The following is a 22,706-nucleotide window of genomic DNA, read 5'->3' on the forward strand; positions in this document are numbered from 1 at the left end:
GGTTTGGCTTCCTATTAGAGATGCAGGATTTCCGATGAATTGCATGGTCAAATTGGCCGATACCAATATTGCAATGCAAGTTTCCAGTAGTGATTATGTTACACCTGTTATACAGTAACTGTGATTCTGGGTGCGAATAGACCTCTAAAAACAGTACATTCTTATTACCGGATTTATTAGGCCTATTGATGCAGTTCAAACAATCTATGTAGTATTTTTACTTAACATTTTTACAACTTGTTGACCCTTTTTGAAAAACATTAAAATCTGCTAAAACCGTTTTGAACATGTTCGCTTTTTAAGACTGATGTTGCCGATAATGATGTGATGATTTATTAACACAATAACTGCCAGGTATTAACCCTGCCGTTGACGGAGATCTCCGTCAAGTTTAATCCGAAGCTTCACCGCCGATGAGGGATATATCCGTCATGTGGTCTTTTCAGTGAACGCGCTCGTCGCCAACGTATGAATGGTTTTAGATTGCCAAGCAACGGATACAACCGGAAATGAACCGGAAGGGACATTTTCACCATCCGTCTCCACATTATAAAAACACATTTTTCCCAGATTGTATTTTTGGTCAAAACAAACTATATTCAAAGTCAAAATATAGCTTTTTGTCTCTCTCTTTCATGCCACAATACTTTCCTCTCCTGTTTTTCAAAACGTTAATTTCTAATTAACATTGCTATTATAGTTATTATAAATGACCTACTTTGTTTCAGTATGTAGTTTAGTTTCTGTCTAGCCAATGTTATTTTTTTGCTCAAGTATTGTGTCTTGTCTGTGGTGTGCTTGTATAGGCTTCTGAGGCCAAGTAGCTTACATTCAACATGGTGTGCATGTATAGGCTTCTGAGGCCAAGTAGCTTACATTCAACAACTGCATGCCTTTGTATAATTCTTGTCCTTTATTGTTTCTCTCTCTCTTCTGCCAAGCTTCTCTCCTCCTCTGCCATATAGTGCTCATTTGCTCCTCTTCCTTCTCCCCTCTCTCGCCCTGCTGTCCCGAGCGCTCTGAGGCAGTTCTGTTTTAGTTGGGTGGCATGGAATTAGTTACCTCACTCAGTTCAGGCTCTGTCCAGACAAAATGAAATAAAATAATAATAATAATAACAATAAAGAAAACATCACACTTGTGTGAATTGAGGGATGCTCTTATCATCATACATCATCATTCAGTGGTACAAACAGGGGCTGAGGGCTAGCGCCCCTCAAAAAGTAGAATAATACAAAAAAACTTAAAAAAAACTAAAAAAAGGAACATTTTATTCAGAGAGAACATTAAAGGTATATTCAGTGATTTAACTTAATTCAAATATCACTTATTTTTTTGTTTTGTTGTGATAATCCTCTCTACTATAGAGTGTGCTGGCCATATAAGGAGTTCCTCCCTGTCCCCAGTTAACCCCTGGGGGTCAAAAAACCTTAGGTTTCGTTTTTGACTCTCTATCCTGATTGGACGAAAGGCTGGGTCCCACAGCCAAAAACGAAACCTAAGGTTTTTTGAGTGAAATCACTGAATATACCTTTAAAGAGGTTCTTTGTAAAGAGGTTCCTCTCTTAAAGGTGATAGGTAAACATCAAACCGAGAATATGTCTTAGACTAGAGTATGTTCACATGACATGTAGTGTTTATTTTACTGGCTCCTTTTGTAGGCTCAGGAATCAGATCACATGATGTGCATTTTCTTTTTTTTTTTAAGATTTTTTTTTTTGCGGCTTACGCCTTTTTATTGATTTTTGAAGGGACAGACAGTAGGCTGACAGGAAACGGGAGAGAGATGGGGGGATGACATGCAGTAAAGGCCGTGTCGGGCTCGGGAGTCGAACCCGCGGCACACTGCGACTGGATTACCAGTCCGGTGCCCAGACCGTTACGCCACGGCCTGGGCCTGATGTGCATTTTCTATTATAAAAACCCTCAACTCGACCACACTCAACAAAAAACAAAAAAAATCTGATTTCAATAAAATCAGGCAGTGACTGGTAGGGTGGAGAACTACTGTGAGAACATGCCATTTTTACAACTTTTGTCCCCACACGTCTCATTATTTGCCATTGAAAATGAAAAGAGAAATTACGCCAAATGTCCGCCAAATATGACGTAAATTGAACCAACCACTCACATAAATTCAGTTGTTCATGAGATGATGTATGATGATGTATAATGATAAGAGCGCCCCTTTTTTTCCTGAACAGAGCCTCCCGTAGTGTTTCTGGCTGTGTCAGGGCGCATGTGCTAGATTTACAACACCGGCTGCCTCTAACCGTAGATTGGAGGTCCTGCTTTTGTACACATCAGCCAAGAGTACTGGCTCTCAACTCCTTGAAATTGAAAACCACTGCTCCCAAGGCATGTGCAAGCAAGGTGCATAATAATATCCTCCTGTGCATGGTTGTTTCCAACACAGATGTGTTGCACTGTGTAGGGAATAACAAACAGAAGGCTTTCTTACTATGCACCTGGCCAGCTCTCTTTTCATTGTTACTTTGACCTTGATTTGGCTCAACTCAAACTGTGCAGAGGCAAAGTGCCAAATAAAAGAGAAATAAATATGCAGCGTGTGAATTTCTTAGATGTCCTGATACAGCCCGTGTTTTTATTCTCTGTAGTATTCCCAGTCTGCTTTCAGCAACTAACAGTCTGAGTGAATCAGATCAAACTACGCTGCCTCCTTGCATGGCGACTACTTGTCTTAGATGGTCTAGTGCTCTGCTTTGTTTACATGGGACGTTAGTTTTAAGCTCACTGCTTTGCCTACCAATGAGTACTGTGCCTATAGCTCCCTGCATGTGCTGATCAGTGTAAATCCTACTGCATCTCTCAGATATGAGCTAGGTCTACTGTCACTACACTGCACATCAGATTGTCTGCCTTTGAATGTTTGCAGTAATGTAATGTTTTGGGGATCTCACACGGAGGTGTACTTTCTACTTGCCGTGGCTGCAAGCAATATTTTTTGAAACTACATACACTGCCTATGAGATGTCAATCTCATAAAATCTGATAAAGATAATACATAATGAATAAATGAATGAATGAAAGTTTCACTAAGATTATGGACTGATTGGGGTGGACTCTTTCTGGATGTTGTAGTCAGAGAGGGTACGACCATCCTCCAGCTGTTTAACAGCAAAGATCAGTCTCTGCTGGTCAGGGGGAATGCCTTCCTTGTCCTGGATCTTGGTCTTTTTACGTTCTCGATGGTGTCACCATCTCAACCTCCAGGGTGATGGTCTTGGGGTCTTGACTAAAGATCTGCATGTTTGAGTTGTTGCTATGAACAGTTGAAAGAAATTATGAGTTAAAATCTATAGTAGCGTCACTTGTTTACAAATGTAGCAATACATTCATTAATCAGATAAACGCTTGGGTTACTAACGTCATGAGATCATTGCTGAGTGACGTCAGCCATGCCTAGATATGGAAAAACAATATTGGGGACGCGCAACAAAGAAAAGAAAAGCGCTCTTCTGGTGAGAAAGTTAAAAATCCTTAAAGGACCACTTCACCACTTTTTTTTTTTTTTAAGATATTTTTTTTTGCGGCTTACGCCTTTATTGATTTTTTTTAAGGGATAGAAAGTAGGCTGACAGGAAACGGGAGAGAGATGGGGGGATGACATGCGGTAAAGGCCGTGTCGGGTCCGGGAGTCGAACCCGCGGCACACCGCGACTGGATCACCAGTCCGGTGCCCAGACCGTTACGCTACGGCCTGGGCCAACTTCACCACTTTTTAACCCATCTTCATATAATAGGTCCTCACTAATAATTATGATAAAATGGCACAATTCTTTTCCACTCAGTCTGTGTCTCATAGGAGGGCTGTGGGCAGTTCAGAAAGCCGTCTACCAGTGACATCATCGATGGGGAATCCAAGCTAATAGAAACTGCAGGCTTTCTAGTCCTGAAAAGTTGCAATGCAAAATTGGAAGCCATCGTTCTCACGATAATAAACATTTTAGTAAAAAGATATTGTTTAAAGATATCTGCCTAACGATGATGTCACTGATGGACGGGTTTCTGAACTGACCACAGCCCTCCCATGAGACACAGACTGAGTAGAAAAAAATTGTGCCATTTTATCATGATTATTAGTGAGGACCTATTATATGAAGATAGGTTGAAAAGTGGTGAAGTGATCTATTTCATCCCACGCATAGCAGCCTTCTTCCTCTGGGTAACACAAACACTGTGTTGGTTATATAGTTGTGGAGTTGCTTTTTTCAGAATTAAGGAATGGAATTTAATTTTTAATTTTTCAGTATGAAAGGAAAGGTTGAAACGTATTTATGTAATTTAATGCCTGGAATACCATAGTGTTGACGTATATTAGCGCTGAGTTTTAATATTGAGGTTTCCATATAGTCTCTGTTGGCCTGCTAGGTCACTGTTTTCAACTTTGAGGCCATGGTGTCAGTTAGTGTCTGTGTCGAATGGCTATAGTTCTCCTGAAATATCTTAGGGTGGAGGTGGAGATATTTCTGGCATTACGGTATTTTGGCATTGAGATTGTTATGCGGAGGTGCTTACACTGCAGACTGTGGTGTGTCTGGTCTGTTCACTCAGATGACGAGGTAACAGTGGGGAAGTTCTATGCCACCTTCCTGATACAGGACTACTTCAGGAAGTTCAAGAGACGCAAAGAGCAAGGTCTCGTGGGCAGGCGCTCATGGGAGGTACTCAACACCTCCATGGCTCTACAGGTGAGTGCATTGTCGACGTCCATCATTATCACAGGCAGATCTTAATCTCACAATTTAGAGAAGGTGTCATATTGTTTCTGGGGACTTTCTGTAAATATAAATGTATAATTAATTTCAAAATGAATTAATATTAGTATGAAAGGAAACCAGAAACTCAAAAGGATTGTACTTTCCTCGTTAGTAGTGCATTGAAGTGCATTAGAACAAAAGAATGCCATATGAGCCGCCACTCAAAACACTATGCATTCAAAGTGTATCTGCAAAAAAAAGCTGCTTGGCACCAGCTTGCCTGGCAGTTTTCCTTCAGCCCTTCACATCTGGGAACGCTTAGAGCTGAATGCTGTACACAGACAGCCTCTCTTGCACAAATAAAGATAACAAACACGGGATAGATAGACACGGGAGGCCAATGAATCGGTTGTTTGGTGTGACTTTGGCTGTGCGTGCGTGCGTGCGCGCAAGAGCGATCAATGTTAAACCGCAGCTGCGCAGGGTTTACTCGTCCTACATGCAAGTAAAAAAAAGAAAAGAAACGCCTGCCTGCAGTTCCAGCTTTGACCATTGATATGATATGATATGATATAGTACTTTATTGTCAGTTCACACTGAAATTTGTCTTGCGACACAGCAGCCAGTATACACATTTGACATAACACAAAGAACAAGACAATTTACATACATAAAGACATGGAGACAAGAGCAATATCCACCGCTTAGAATCTAAGCCTTAGATTATCCTAGGCTATACTACAACTCCTGATTAAGCCTCAAGGTCGACTGGTGGACAAAGGACCTCTTTAGTCTGACCTTATTGTATGCTGGTACACCATATCTCCTTCCTGAAGGTAGCATATAAATTATTCTCCATACAACACATGCTTAGTATTGGGCTCGGTGGCTTCAACGTTGGCCAGCAGCCGCTCTGGGGGCAGTACTTCTCTTTGCACCTGTCTGTGTAGGTGTGTGGCTCTCAGCTGCTGTCTGTATAGGTGTGTGGCTCTCAGCTTCTGTCTGTGTAGGTGTGTGGCTCTCAGCTTCTGTCTGTGTAGGTGTGTGGCTCTCAGCTGCTGTCTGCGTAGGCGTGTGGCTCTCAGCTGCTGTCTGTGTAGGTGTGTGGCTCTCAGCTGCTGTCTGTGTAGGTGTGTGGCTCTCAGCTGCTGTCTGTGTAGGTGTGTGGCTCTCAGCTGCTGTCTTCATTGCAGGCTGGCCTCCGCACGCTCCACGACATCGGCCCAGAGATCCGTCGAGTCATATCATGTGACCTGCAGGAGGCGGGGCTAGTGGACATCAGTGGACACGACGAGGAGGACGTATACAAGGTAACAGTTCTTCGTGTTGCTTGCATTACATTTTGTTGGTAATAATGGGGTTTTCTTTTCTATTCTACTTTACTATTGAAATTGTATGGTGAGATACTTATCTCTATAAGGACCATACCGCCATCAGCACACACAGCTATTGCACATAAACATATTCTGTTAATGGCTGTATCTTCAAAATATCTATGATTTTTGAGGGGCACTAGCCCCTCCTATTCACAGGTTTAATGTTTGTCTTGTCTAGACATTAAAAACGCCATTGACAATGGACAGAGTTTGTTTCGTCTCCAACACAAATAAGGGACCACGATTCTTATAAACTGCTATTTTGTGATGTTAAATTGATGTCATATGTCATATGTGATGTTGGTCACGGGTGTGATTTTTTAAAAACACTTTTACTTCAATTTGTGCAAATTGACACCTTATGAGTTTACGCTGGGATTTTGGCAAACATCATTGTCCACGGTTTCCTGTGTTTAGAACTAGTTATACTCAGTATACTCTCTGTTGTATACCAGCCTCGACAGGGCAACGGTGGTCTGTTTGGTAACCATGTCCACTACGTCAACGGAGACCAGCGAGGCCCCAGCCACCTGACCAATGTCACCCAGCGGCCGCTGCAGGTCCTGCCCCCTTCCTTCTTCGCCTCCCTCAAGCCCCCCCTCACCGCCATGGGAGCCGTTGACGGTGAAAAGGGAAGGGAGAGGAGCAGCTCACCGATCCAGTATAACCACCATTATCACCCCCCTAACCTGCATAACTACCTCCCCCACGTTAACTTCACCGTCCACCAGTCCCCGCTGTCCTCGAATGCCAACCTCAACAACGCCAACGTGCCCCCGGTTCTCTCCATGACCAAGGCCAGGAAGCGGAAGTACTTGTTAAGGCGGGACCGGACACATTCAACCGCCAACAGGGTGCCGCCGCGCTCCTCCGGCTCAGCCAATCCCGGCAAGGGAGAGAATTATGACAGGGCTTGTCAGTCACATTCAGCAAGGTCAGTTGAAACTTTTAATAAATAACACATTTTTGTTGTTGAACAAAAATGCCTTTACATACATCCTCCTGCTATGTTTTAAGTATTATGTATTCAGTAAAAAAAAAAACCAGACGTGACATTAAGCTTCCTAAAAATGAACGCACAGTGTTTTGGAATGAATTTCAATTGATGTATAAACTCATATTAATTTACATTTTCTCTTTTCTCCTCTTCCATTCCTGGTCCTACATCCCAAATAAACCTACGTATCTGAATGGTTTGTCACTGTTCTGCTCGGAGCAGGACTCAGTACTACGAGGCCTATATTAGGTACAGTATGTGAATTACTGAATTATCTCGAACCTAAAAGATTGTTCCTTGGGTATTGTGTCTTTGATGCCAGAACTTTGCTACTCTATACATTGCCTGATACAAGTATTGTTGGTGATGGTGATAGGTGTGTAGGAGAATCACTTGAGGGGTGTATACTTTCATTACAGTACAGAAGCCCAGTTCAGTTATCAAATAAATAAATAAATAAATACTGACTGATAACCAAGACGATGGAATCTCTTTGCGTTATTCGCGACTGAAAATGTACCTTTATAATTCCAGGTCAGAAACAGGAGGTGGTCTCGTCCCTACCATTTGTCGAGAGGAGCCTGGGGGCGAAGACATTGATGACGGGCGGGGAGGGGCCTACTACAGTGGGGAGGAGTTTCAGGAGGAGGACATCATGCTCACCAGGGAAAGGTATTGACCAAAACATACCTTTTTATAGCCCTACAGTACACTATGGCAGTGGTTCCCAAACCTTTTCATGTCAAGGACCCCCAAAAATGATACTCATTAGCCCGCAGACCCCCCATTTGAAAATATATGCCAAGGACGCCCATAAGAGAAGATCTTTACGGCTCTAGGGCGCGAAGACTCCCAACGCACTGAATCCCGCGGATAAAGTAGGCTATGTACATATAACTACAGACAACTACAGACATTAGTCTACCGCATACAGTATGTACAATTATATAGTCTACATTTAACAAACAAGCTTGATTTGTAAATAGGTCAATACAAAAACTGCTACGAGGATAAAACCAGAAAGGCACTAAGGCGTAAAACGTGACAACTGTATGGAAAAAGGGACAGAAGAACTGGGAGGCGGAGGCGCGGGGGGGTGCGCTGCCCGGGAGAGTGTGCGTTGGGAGTCTTCGTCTCTAGGGCCCCCAGTTTGACCTGAGTTAGGCTACAGCGGAGCCCCTTATTTAATAACATTTCTATCCAATACATAATGTAAAACCAAACTTAATTTAACTCTCTGAGTTACAGACCAATAAGGGTCCATTTTGCTTCCTAACTATCATTTAGCTGGGGACCCCCTGGAACTCCCTCAAGGACCCCTGGGGGTCCCTGGACCCCACTTTGGGAACCACTGCACTATGGAAGTCTGTATCCGTATCTGTATCTAACCATAAGAAAAATACTCAATTTATATAAAATCAATAAAGTTAATTTATTATTACTGCTGAATGCCATAATACATATAGAATACATAGAATAACATGAAACTGCAGACAGTTTGGTTGCAGTTCAGATGACGGTAGGGTTAAAGGGATAGTTCACCATTTTTTATTCATATAAGTTATATGAAATACTTGCCATTAATATAGTGTTTGCGACTGTATTATTTGATTGCCCGAGTCCCGTGGTGGGAGTTCTGCTCTGGTCTTGATGAATATTAAGTAGTTCCGGTCATTTTGTGGGGGGGCACACTGGGGCCACGCATTAAAAGTAAATCAATCGACAAAACTAACGTCATTTGTATTGTTGACATATTTCTAAAATATTAGCGCAACTTTCGTTCAACTTTGACTCCTCTGTCACATGGAACTCTTTTTTGGGCGTAGTGATATGGACACAAAAAACATCGATCTGTTTGATAGAGGGGTCAAAAACGAACGAACCGAAGTAGCGACAAAACGTAACCCCACCGGCGATCAAAATGAATGGCCAGAAGGGCGAATATGAAACGCAGTATAGAACACTGGCCTTACTGTGTTGTTTTGCAGGTTGCCAAAAAAGTTCTGCCTTGACCCCGAAGAAGGAGAATTTGACCTTGAAGCCGTCAGAGGTCACCACCAGCCTGACTTTTATTATGACAATGACCAACGGCCTATCCACCGGGACGAAAGGCAGTCACCTACGAGACTTGTACCCTCGCCCCAAGGTTAGCGTTTGTTGCTATTGGTTTTGTCATGAATTCTGTCAACCTTTAATTGTCTATTTAATTAAATTGTGAAATTTGTTACACTATCACGCAACTCAACTGCAACTACACAGAAACATCCTCAGTGTTAATGTAACTCTGAGAGAGTGTACAAATGGAACCAAATGGTCCCATATTCCAGTTGGTACACATCATTTATCAGCAGCCATAGCTGAGTGCTTAACGCGCCGGCCTGGGCAGCCAGAGACCCTGCTGGTTTTCAGATTGCATTCCATATTCCTTTTTTCACAAAATAAGTACGAACAACACAAATACAACACAGTGCAAGAAGTATAAAGTGGAGAGTTATGGAACATAGTGCAAAACATGTCCGGGGACACTCCCTAGGGGGCAGGGGTGGGAGGGAAACCAGAGTCATTTAGCAGCCTGGCGGCTGAGGGGAAAAAGCTCAGTCTGTGGTGGGTTTTTGTAGCATTCGGCAGCCGCAACCTTCTCCCAGAGGGGAGCAGAGTGAGGAGGCCGTGGCCAGGGTGGGAGGGGTCGGCCATGATCTTTCTCGCTCTCCTCAGTGCCATGGAGTCATGCAAGGACTTGAGGGAGGGCAGTGGGCGGCCAATCACTCTCTCCGCAGAGCGTATCACCCGCTGCAGCTCGGCGAGATATTTTGCAGCTGCAGCGGGGAACCAGGTGATGATGGAGTGTGTGAGGATGGACTCAATGATGGCTGTGTAAAACTGAGCAATCATGGTCCCTGATAGTTTGAACTTCAGCTGCCTGAGGAAGTAGAGCCTCTTCTGGGCCTTCTTCAGGAGGGCCATGATGTTCAGCTCCCACTTCAGGTCCCGAGAGAGGATCATGTCGAGGAACCGATATGACTCTACTGGGGTCACCTGGGTGCCTCCCAGCATGATGAGGGGTTCCTCCACCATCTCCACTGTCTTTAATAATAATAATAATAACTAGAACTGCACTCTGTCGAGTGCATACTTGCTTGTTGCACACTAGTAGGCCATAAATGGCCAACTAGTGCGCAAGCAGAGCGCGCAAGTCCTTTCGACCGCTGTAAACTGTCAAATCTCAGTATCTCTGTGAAGGAACGTTTGAAATGATTAATGTTTAGATGTAACTATTTGCTACCTACCTACTTTATGCATATAAACACCTAGTATTATTAAGTATGGTTCAAGTTTCTATCTATATAAGAAATACTGTTTTATCGTTGTAGATATATTCTGGATCCCTTTTTAGTTTTTCAGAGACAAATAAATCATTGATATGTGTTGATATCCCCCAGCTGTTCCGCCATTTGATGTTTATGCAAGAAAACAGCAAATCTGTGCCTGGTTTGCTGGGACCAAATGACCACAAATGAACATATTTCTTACGTCATCATTAAGAGCTAGTCATACATATACACACCACGTACTCTGGTCCCAGCAGATCAGGCACAATTTGCTATTTTATTTTTTACTGATTATGTATATAGTATACGTATGACTAGCTCTAAATGATGACGTAAGAAATATATATAGTATATATATAGTATATAGGCATATACTATATACGTATACATATATACTCTATACTCTATACTGTATAAAGTGTGTAGTTGTAAGTTGATTAGCGGTATACTGTGGTTACTTTGCGCCAAAAACCGTGACAGCTGTTCCGCTATTTGATGTTTATGCAAGAAAACAGCAAATCTGTGCCTGGTTTGCTGGGACCAAATGACCACAAATTACCATATTTCTTACGTCATCATTAAGAGCTAGTCATACATATACACACCACGTACTCTGGTCCCAGCAGATCAGGCACAATTTGCTATTTTATTTTGACTGATTATGTATATAGTATACGTATGACTAGCTCTAAATTATGACGTAAGAGATATGGTAATTTGTGGTAATTTGGTCCCAGCAAAACAGGCACAGATTTGATGTTTTTCTGCATAAACATCGAATGGCGGAACAGCTGTCACGACGGAGGAGACCGGGCGAAAACATTACTTGCGCGCTCTGCTTGCGCAAGTAATAAAACTTTATTTGTATAGCACCTTTCATGACATGAAATGCAGCTCAAAGTGCTTTACAGAACAATGGAGAATAAAAGAAAAGCAAGGCAGCGACAGTAATGCAATACAGTGAGGACATGAATAACAAAAACTAAAATAAAAACAACTAAAAGATCAATTAAAAGCAATGTTGTAGAAGTGGGTCTTGAGCTGAGCAAAGCGAGCAGGCCAGCAGTGGAAGACCTTAGCGGGCGGTTTGGGACATATTTAGGTAGGTAGGAAGGTGCGAGACCATTGAGAGCTTTATAGACAAGTACATTTTAAAATCAATCTTAAAAACAACCGGAAGCCAGTGCAGTGATGCCAAAACTGGAGTAATATGTTCTCTCATCTTAGTTCTAGTTAAGTGCATTTTGCTCTAAATTGTTGTTACTGCACCAACTCTGCAGCCGCTCGATGGGCTGCTTTGATTCCAGTGCAGAATAGTGTTGCAACACGCAAGACCCTTATAAGGCTTAACCCCAAATTGCTCCCGAGGTGCTTCCCCCATAGTGCCCACTGCTCCTGTTACTCAGGATGGGATACATGCAGAAACCTAATTTCACTGGTTCGTCTGGTATGCAAATATACAGTGACAAATACCACAAAGCAGTGTGGACTATATTATTATTATTGACATAATATTATATATATTATATAGTGACTGCAAGTCCTGTTCCTGTGTGTTCTCTCAGCCTCTAGACCTGCCTTCAATTTTGAGTGTCTTGGGAGAAAAAGCAGTCAGGATGAGGTTCCCCCTCCTTCCTCCTGCACAGCCGTACCCCTGCACCTTATGCAGCAACAGGTAATTGTACTAGCCCTGCACCTTATGCAGCAACAGGTAATTGTACTAGCCCTGCACCTTATGCAGCAACAGGTAATTGTACTACCCCTGCACCTTATGCAGCAACAGGTAATTGTACTAGCCCTGCACCTTATGCAGCAACAGGTTATTGTACTAGCCCTGCACCTTATGCAGCAACAGGTAATTGTACTAGCCCTGCACCTTATGCAGCAACAGGGCTCGACTGAGACAAAGATTAGGCCCAGACATTTTCGTGGAATTTGGCCCACCACAACCAGTGCGCAGATACTCTATTGCCTTTTCCGGTCGAGGTCCATACAAATACTTGAAATACAAACCCTTAACACCACCACATTTACAGTACAACATAAATGATACACAACCAACAGACTAATTTAACATTTGGCCCAGACCGGCCCACCAGAGGGTCGGCCCACCGGGAATATGCCTGGTACAGTACGTCCTGTGGCCACGCCAGTCCACCCCTGGGCAGCAACAGTTAACACTTAAGTACGTTTAATTAAGTTCTGTACTTATCTATCATTTTGACACTTACAGAGACAAATATTGTACTTTTTACTCTATTATCATACAATTATTTGAGTTTAGTTACTGCTTACCTTGCAGATTTATATTATTATTATCTCAAAACAGCATTAACTAATACATTATGAATTGTATTATTGGTCATTTATATTGGTTAAGGCAAGCTACCCAGCAGCCCCTCTTTTACCAGCTGCAACATTTCATTCTGTGAGTAAAATTGAAGATTGCTAATATTTTAATTTAATTTCATGGATTCTCTCTTATGACTCACCATGACGTTTGTTGTTTGTACTCCATTCTAGGTAATGGCGGTGGCAGGTTTGGATGGCAGTAGGATTCATCATCTGTCACCGACAGGGTCACCTTGCACCTGGGCCACACCCCCTGCCTCTCCCATTGGTCGCGACTGCTCACCTAACTACACACCACTCATACAGGTGTGTGTGTGTGTGAGTGTGAGTGTGTGAGTGTGTGAGTGTGTGTGTGTGTGTGTGTGTGTGTGTGTGTGTGCGTGTGTGTGATGTACACTATACGGCTCAGGGGTCGGCAAATTATTTTGGGGGATCCCCAGATTATTAAAAACAAAAAAATCAATTGGCAACTGAATGGCTGGAAAATGGAAATTTACATAGTTACTCATAGTACATAGTACATACATAGTAAACTCATAGTACATACCAGTAGTACATGCATAAGCTTTTCTTAATGATTGTATCTGGTTTCAGTATTTATGTATGCTGTATTTTCTCTATTATTATTAAGGTTATTGTAGCGGTCAATTTGTATCTAGTGACAGCACTAGACCCGTGGTCATGGTGGTATGGTATAAAAACTTAGATTGGAGAGATTCATTGATTGATGTACTGTAGATTGATGTGAAAATCAAGCCTCTGGAATGTTTTCAATCAATCTGGAATCGGATATCTGGGACATATTTGGACAAACTTTTGCTCTGTTCCTGTCAGTCCTTGATGCCTGGCGCTCAGCATTTTAGTATTCAGAGGGAATGACAGTACTGTATAGCCCTACGTCTAAGTTCAATATTAGTTTTCAATATTGTTATACATGTATGTTTGTATTTAACCATGTTATGACATGGTTTCTGCTTGTGTGCAGGTGGACTGGCGTGGTCCTGGCAGTATCAACAGCATCCCCGGCATGGTGAGGAAGAGTTCATGGTATACAGACACCCAGGATGTCCCGCCCAGCCGCTGTCACTCTCCGTCACACCTACAGTTACCTACTGAGAGACGGACACACTTCCTGCAGAAGAGAGGAAGTGCCAACAGTCTGGTTGAAGCTGTGAGTTCAGACCTTGGAGTATATATTAATAGAGACGGCACCCGGCGAAATGGACATAGTGGCCGGATTTGGTATTGCAGCGCTGAGCCAAACACATGCTGGTCCGTTGACTATCATTGTGCACGTTCATGATGACACGTGAACGCTGTTTTATACGTGAACGCGTGCAATGATAGTCAACGGCCAGCGCGCTCATGTGTTTGGCCCAATCAATCCCAGAAAGCACTCTGTTCCTACCCGGAAGGAGGAGTGAAATCGCCTCATGCGCTTTAGAGCAACTTAATGCAATCATACACACAACGTCTACAATGTAGAGTAATGCGTGTATGTTTTTGCACTTGTGCTGTTAACCCATCATGTAGTCTCTACATGATGATTTTAGCCTTAATGTCTGACTGTGCCTTGTGCTGTTTACATTTTATTTTATTTTTATATATGTTATATATAAAACATGTTATATGTTTTGGGCTTTTTGCCTTTATTGATAGATTAACAGTAGTTTGACAGGAAAGGGGGAGAGATATGGGGGGGGGGAAGACACGCAGCACAGGTCGCCGTGATCAGGACTCGAACCCATGACACGCTGTCAGGCTGGCAAGATTTTACCTTTCATTTATCTCCTCCTTTTTTGCATTCACAGGTGCTCATCTCAGAGGGCCTGGGCATGTATGCCCGTGACCCAAAGTTCGTCACGGTGACCAAGCATGAGATTGCCGACGCCTGTGCGATGACCATCGACGAGATGGAGAGTGCCGCCAGCAACCTACTGAACGGCACCATGGGTAGTGGTAACGATGGGGGGGTGGCGGGTGGACCTGCTGGGGCTGCTGGGACCAGTAGTTCAGACACGCTCTACTCAAGCACAGGGCTCAGGGACTGTAGTATACGAGACTACAGCGACGAAGAGCCAGACATTTTGGTCAAATGCCGGGAGGAGGACCTCACAGATGAGATGATATGTGTCACAATGCTATAGCGGCAGCTTGCAATGGGATCATTTATTTTTTCGTTATTTTTTATTTTTTATCCCACGATTTTGCAACCCATTTTTTTTACACCCGGGAGCCAATTGCCTAAGCTGGAATCCTATGGGCGCTACTTTCCCTCTGCCAACCTGAGGAGAGTCCCGAACTAAGCTCATGCTTCCTTCGATGCATGAGGAGTGAGCAGCACCTGACAGGGGGGATTTTCCCTGACACGTGGAAGGAACACGTTATTCCAACCAGTTCCTTTCCCCTCCATCAGGCGCCCCGGCTGACCAGGGGAGGAGGCAGTATAGAGACCAGGATTACTGCATGTTTTTTGTGAGGGTACCTACCCTAGGGGACACGGGGAGAACATGCAAACTCCACACAGAAAGGCCCTTTCGCCAACCATACCTAGTGTATGGGTGTTGATGACTCAGAGGAGAGAACACGCCCCACAGCGACCCCGGCAGGAATCAAACCCGGGACGTTCTAGCTGTCAATGGGATCATTTAGGTTTTTAAATGTAATTTATGGAACCTTTATTTTTTACTGGGAAATCACATTGCAGGAGGCAATGTCTGTTTTTACATTTCATCCTGCTACTATATGAACAACTGACAGTAAATATAGTAGATATTTTTATGAACTCTTTAAAATCACAGGGAGGTGATGGCAGAGAGTGGGGATGAAACACGCTTTTCGGAAAACCGACGGAAAAACGCTGCTAAAAATTAAATGAGTTTACTGGACAGCGATGGATAAGAGAACAAAAAGTGCCTTGCTTTCTTTCTTTCCATGTGTTTTAGGAGGAAGGATTGCAACATTACAAGAGAAGATAAGAATGATTGTTGGAATGGTGGGCTGATATAAAATGATGAGAGGAAAGTACGGTAGATGAATGGAAGAAGGGATGGAATGGTGATGGTGATGGTGATGGTGGATGGTGATGGTGGATGGTGAATGGTGATGGTGAATGGTGATGGTGAATGGTGATGGTGAATGGTGATGGTGGATGGTGATGGTGGATGGTGAATGGTGATGGTGAATGGTGATGGTGAATGGTGATGGTGAATGGTGAATGGTGATGGTGGATGGTGAATGGTGATGGTGAATGGTGATGGTGAATGGTGATGGTGAATGGTGATGGTGGATGGTGATGGTGGATGGTGAATGGTGAATGGTGATGGTGAATGGTGATGGTGAATGGTGAATGGTGATGGTGGATGGTGAATGGTGATGGTGAATGGTGATGGTGAATGGTGATGGTGAATGGTGATGGTGAATGGTGATGGTGGATGGTGATGGTGGATGGTGAATGGTGATGGTGAATGGTGATGGTGAATGGTGATGGTGAATGGTGAATGGTGATGGTGGATGGTGATGGTGATGGTGAATGGCGATGGGGATGGTGGATGGTGAATGGTGATGGTGATGGTGAATGGCGATGGGGATGGTGAATGGTGATGGTGAATGGTGATGGTGATGGTGAATGGTGATGGTGGATGGTGATGGTGATAGTGAATGGTGATGGTGAATGGCGATGGTGAATGGTGAATGGTGATGGTGAATGGTGATGGTGATGGTGAATGGTGAATGGTGAATGGTGATGGTGAATGGTGATGGTGAATGGTGGTTGGTGGATGGTGAATGGTGATGGTGAATGGTGATGGTGAATGGTGATAGTGAATGGTGATGGTGAATGGTGATGGTGAATGGTGGTTGGTGGATGGTGAATGGTGATGGTGAATGGTGATGGTGAATGGTGAATGGTGATGGTGAATGGTGAATGGTGATGGTGAATGGTGATGGTGATGGTGAATGGTGATGGTGATGGTGAATGGTGATGGTGAATGGTGAATGGTGATGGTGATGGTGAATGGTGATGGTGAATGGTGATGGTGAATGGTGATGGTGATGGTGATGGTGAATGGTGATGGTGAATGGTGATGGTGAATGGTGATGGTGAATGGTGATGGTGAATGGTGATGGTGAATGGTGAATGGTGATGGTGAATGGTGAATGGTGATGGTGAATGGTGATGGTGAATGGTGAATGGTGATGGTGAATGGTGATGGTGATGGTGATGGTGATGGTGATGGTGAATGGTGATGGTGAATGGTGATGGTGAATGGTGAATGGTGATGGTGAATGGTGATGGTGAATGGTGATGGTGATGGTGATGGTGAATGGTGATGGTGAATGGTGAATGGTGAATGGTGATAGTGAATGGTGATGGTGGATGGTGAATGGTGATGGTGAATGGTGAATGGTGATGGTGAATGGCGATGGTGAATGGTGATGGTGAATGGTGATGGTGATGGTGATGGTGAATGGTGATGGTGATGGTGAATGGTGAATGGTGATGGTGGATGGTGAATGGTGATGGTGAATGGTGAATGGTGATGGTGAATGGCGATGGCGATGGTGAATGGTGATGGTGAATGGTGAATGGTGATGGTGGATGGTGAATGGTGATGGTGAATGGTGAATGGTGATGGTGGATGGTGAATGGTGATGGTGATGGTGAATGGTGATGGTGATGGTGATAGTGAATGGTGATGGTGAATGGTGATGGTGATGGTGGATGGTGATGGTGATGGTGATGGTGATGGTGATGGTGAATGGTGATGGTGGATGGTGGATGGTGATGGTGAATGGTGATGGTGAATGGTGATGGTGGATGGTGATGGTGGATGGTGAATGGTGATGGTGATGGTGAATGGTGATGGTGAATGGTGATGGTGGATGGTGATGGTGAATGGTGATGGTGATGGTGAATGGTGATGGTGGATGGTGATGGTGAATGGTGATGGTGAATGGTGATGGTGGATGGTGATGGTGGATGGTGAATGGTGATGGTGATGGTGATGGTGAATGGTGATGGTGAATGGTGATGGTGAATGGTGGATGGTGATGGTGATGGTGAATGGTGATGGTGAATGGTGATGGTGAATGGTGGATGGTGAATGGTGATGGTGAATGGTGATGGTGAATGGTGATGGTGAATGGTGATGGTGAATGGTGAATGGTGATGGTGATGGTGATGGTGATGGTGATGGTGAATGGTGATGGTGAATGGTGATGGTGAATGGTGATGGTGATGGTGATGGTGATGGTGAATGGTGATGGTGAATGGTGATGGTGATGGTGATGGTGGATGGTGATGGTGATAGTGAATGGTGATGGTGAATGGTGATGGTGGATGGTGAATGGTGATGGTGAATGGTGATGGTGATGGTGAATGGTGAATGGTGATGGTGAATGGTGATGGTGAATGGTGATGGTGATGGTGAATGGTGATGGTGGATGGTGATGGTGGATGGTGATGGTGATGGTGGATGGTGATGGTGATGGTGGATGGTGATGGTGATGGTGAATGGTGATGGTGGATGGTGATGGTGAATGGTGATGGTGAATGGTGATGGTGGATGGTGATGGTGGATGGTGATGGTGATGGTGAATGGTGATGGTGAATGGTGATGGTGGATGGTGAATGGTGATGGTGATGGTGATGGTGAATGGTGATGGTGATGGTGATGGTGAATGGTGATGGTGAATGGTGATGGTGATGGTGATGGTGAATGGTGATGGTGGATGGTGGATGGTGATGGTGAATGGTGATGGTGAATGGTGATGGTGGATGGTGATGGTGGATGGTGAATGGTGATGGTGATGGTGAATGGTGATGGTGAATGGTGATGGTGGATGGTGATGGTGAATGGTGATGGTGATGGTGAATGGTGATGGTGGATGGTGGATGGTGATGGTGAATGGTGATGGTGATGGTGATGGTGGATGGTGATGGTGATGGTGATGGTGAATGGTGATGGTGGATGGTGATGGTGAATGGTGATAGTGAATGGTGATGGTGGATGGTGATGGTGATGGTGATGGTGAATGGTGATGGTGGATGGTGATGGTGATGGTGATGGTGAATGGTGATGGTGATGGTGAATGGTGATGGTGAATGGTGATGGTGATGGTGATGGTGAATGGTGATGGTGGATGGTGGATGGTGATGGTGAATGGTGATGGTGAATGGTGATGGTGGATGGTGATGGTGGATGGTGAATGGTGATGGTGATGGTGAATGGTGATGGTGAATGGTGATGGTGGATGGTGATGGTGAATGGTGATGGTGATGGTGAATGGTGATGGTGGATGGTGATGGTGAATGGTGATGGTGATGGTGATGGTGGATGGTGATGGTGATGGTGATGGTGAATGGTGATGGTGGATGGTGATGGTGAATGGTGATAGTGAATGGTGATGGTGGATGGTGATGGTGATGGTGAATGGTGATGGTGATGGTGGATGGTGATGGTGAATGGTGAATGGTGATGGTGAATGGTGATGGTGATGGTGGATGGTGATGGTGAATGGTGATGGTGAATGGTGATGGTGGATGGTGAATGGTGGTTGGTGAATGGTGATGGTGAATGGTGATAGTGAATGGTGATGGTGAATGGTGGTTGGTGAATGGTGATGGTGAATGGTGATGGTGAATGGTGGTTGGTGAATGGTGATGGTGATGGTGATGGTGAATGGTGATGGTGATGGTGGATGGTGATGGTGAATGGTGAATGGTGATGGTGAATGGTGATGGTGATGGTGGATGGTGATGGTGAATGGTGATGGTGAATGGTGATGGTGGATGGTGAATGGTGGTTGGTGAATGGTGATGGTGATGGTGATGGTGGATGGTGGATGGTGATGGTGGATGGTGAATGGTGAATGGTGATGGTGGATGGTGAATGGTGAATGGTGATGGTGATGGTGATGGTGGATGGTGAATGGTGGTTGGTGGATGGTGATGGTGGATGGTGATGGTGGATGGTGGATGGTGAATGGTGAATGGTGATGGTGGATGGTGAATGGTGAATGGTGATGGTGATGGTGATGGTGATGGTGATGGTGATGGTGATGGTGATGGTGATGGTGATGGTGATGGTGATGGTGATGGTGAATGGTGATGGTGAATGGTGATGGTGAATGGTGATGGTGATGGTGATGGTGATGGTGAATGGTGGTTGGTGAATGGTGATGGTGATGGTGATGGTGGATGGTGATGGTGATGGTGATGGTGATGGTGAATGGTGATGGTGGATGGTGATGGTGAATGGTGAATGGTGGTTGGTGAATGGTGATGGTGATGGTGGATGGTGATGGTGAATGGTGGTTGGTGAATGGTGATGGTGATGGTGGATGGTGATGGTGAATGGTGATGGTGAATGGTGATGGTGAATGGTGATGGTGATGGTGATAGTGAATGGTGATGGTGGATGGTGATGGTGAATGGTGGTTGGTGAATGGTGATGGTGATGGTGGATGGTGATGGTGATGGTGATGGTGAATGGTGATGGTGGATGGTGAATGGTGATGGTGAATGGTGATAGTGAATGGTGATGGTGGATGGTGAATGGTGATGGTGGATGGTGAATGGTGGTTGGTGAATGGTGATGGTGATGGTGATGGTGGATGGTGATGGTGAATGGTGATGGTGAATGGTGATGGTGAATGGTGATGGTGATGGTGATAGTGAATGGTGATGGTGGATGGTGAATGGTGATGGTGAATGGTGATGGTGAATGGTGATGGTGATGGTGATGGTGATGGTGGAAGGTGGAAGGTGTCTGCAGAAGAAGTCGCTCAATCTACCTGACTTCCTCTTAGTGGCAGTACTTAAAATGTGTTTTATATTTTTACTCTTCAATGGTGAATTGTTAGTCAAACAGCCCACATGTTTGACTGGTAGACTGTAACAAAACACATTTTATGTGTTTCTCCCACATATGATTTTAGACCCAACACACTTTTTCAGATAATGAAAACATTTTATATCCCTTCAGGTCAAACCCTACGTTCTCCCCATTAATAATTTGTTTCATTGTGGAAATGCCAATTAAGCCATTTTTTTTCCTGTGAAGCAGTTTGACAATACAGGTAGTTTAGCTTCAGGGGCCAGTTCACCTCATTTCCACTGACACAGGGCTATAGGGCTCATGTCTGATCTTGAACCAGTTTGTGAATTTCCACCTAATAACTACTTGTTCTAGGCTGGAAACATTGTCTCTATACTAGAGAACTACAAAACCGCTGGGCTCAAAGCCAGGAGGCTCTGACAGCAAGGCTGTTTTGTTTCTTCTTGGAACAATATGGGACGCCTGTGAGCCGCCAACCTATATCAGTAGAAATAAACAATCAGGGATTAAGGGGTTGTTTCTGCCACAACTTGACTTGAAATGGAAATTACATATCTGTTGAATACGACGTCCTCCAGTCCTCGGGCATATCACACATACACACACACACACACACACACACACACACACACACACACACACACACACACACACACACACACACACACACTCACACACACCGTTTCCCTACAAGACTACAAATACAGGTACAAAATAATTGGTATGCAAATGTTGATATGGCATGTGTAGTATGCCACAGGTCTGTATTCTTATTGTCAGGTGAAAACCCTGTATATCCCAATTGTTTTTAAATATAATTTCTTGATTTTGTACTTTCTTGATTTTGTTCATACGCTTTGAGTTTTGAATACACTCAAATACGAAAGGCAAAATTCCAAGATTGTCCATCTGTGCATGCTGCCCGTTTTCAGGACTCTGTAATCACCTACAGGCTCATGACACCCGGAAAGTTTGGTAAAGTTATAGCCTAGAACTGCTACGGTATGTCTATAGACATGTGAATTTGGATATAAATGATTGAGGTTATGTATTGTCATTCTCTTTGGTTACTTGAAGTAACCAAATCAAAGGATGATGTTTAGCTCCATATTCTGACACGCGTGAATTCCGTTTGTCTGCATCTCGGAGGACAGTCAAGACGGGCAGTGTCAGTAGACCAATCACAGGCATGCTCGGACACAAACGGAATTCACACTTCTGACACTCAAGCATCCTGCTCAATGCTTGGCATAGTTTAATTAATGTAGACATTTAGCTAATGTTCTTCATAACCCCCAACTTCTAAATAATCTGTCCATTACGTAGGGACAGTTACTGTATCGCTATAAAGAACTTGGAAGTCTTGGAAAAGCTGTAGAAGGAATAGGATGTTTTATGACAAGCTTTTGATGACAGTCTTGTTGTGAGTCTATTTTGAGACACGGTCAAGGTCAAGCTGGGCGCTTCGTTTTACAGCAGATAATAAAAGCTCTTAAAACAGTCTCCTCGTCAGGTCAATCAGGCAATCCTCTTGCCATTGTTTTCAGAAGAACTTGACACCTCAGGGGCTATTTCAACCATGTGGTCTGCAGCAGCTTCCACCAGCACAGCAGGTTATTATTTTCCTAGTATTCTATCTTTTTCACTTTCTTGGAAACTGCACTTTCTTTTAAACCCGTGAACCTGTATTGTGACAATCAAGTTGAAGTTCATCAAAGTGGCTCAACGGCTTTCACTGTGTATGTTTAATTTAGTTTGACAGAGTTTTGAAGAGTCTTCCCACAGTGGCGGTGACCATCAGTTGGGAGAGGTTGTTGTCAGTGTTGAGTTTGGTTCGGTGTCCTAGAGCAGTGGTTCCCAAACCTTTTTGACACTAATTAGCCCGTGGACCCCCATAAGAGAAGATTTTTACGGCTCTAGCAGTGATTCTCAACCCGCTTAATTTACAGGACCCCCAGTTTGACATGCATTAGGCTACGGACGCCCCATTTACTGGCATTTATATCTCTGGGTCCCCCAATGTATATTATAAAATCAAAGTAAATTTAACTCTGAGAGTGTACAAATGGAACCAAATGGGGCCGCGAGGG

At 44.0% G+C, this 22,706-nt stretch overlaps 1 protein-coding gene across 1 annotated transcript in view; it reads left to right on the forward strand.

Moving 5' to 3' along the window:
• LOC310861995 (voltage-dependent L-type calcium channel subunit alpha-1D-like) overlaps positions 1-14,922 on the forward strand; it is a gene marked incomplete at its 3' end in the record, with an annotated part of 99,210 nt that extends 84,288 nt beyond the window's left edge. Inside the window, exons 38-46 of the mRNA XM_083769733.1 lie at positions 4,576-4,712; positions 5,915-6,031; positions 6,553-7,031; positions 7,629-7,766; positions 9,083-9,240; positions 11,989-12,098; positions 12,947-13,081; positions 13,761-13,946; positions 14,587-14,922. Coding sequence (XP_083625859.1) covers positions 4,576-4,712; positions 5,915-6,031; positions 6,553-7,031; positions 7,629-7,766; positions 9,083-9,240; positions 11,989-12,098; positions 12,947-13,081; positions 13,761-13,946; positions 14,587-14,922 — 1,796 coding nt within the window. The remainder of the gene's footprint in view (positions 1-4,575; positions 4,713-5,914; positions 6,032-6,552; positions 7,032-7,628; positions 7,767-9,082; positions 9,241-11,988; positions 12,099-12,946; positions 13,082-13,760; positions 13,947-14,586) is intronic.
• Between the last annotated feature and the right edge of the window lie 7,784 nt (positions 14,923-22,706).

This window comes from Protomyctophum parallelum, assembly GCF_964188405.1.
Source record: "Protomyctophum parallelum genome assembly, chromosome: 7".
In the NCBI taxonomy this organism is placed as follows: domain Eukaryota; kingdom Metazoa; phylum Chordata; class Actinopteri; order Myctophiformes; family Myctophidae; genus Protomyctophum; species Protomyctophum parallelum.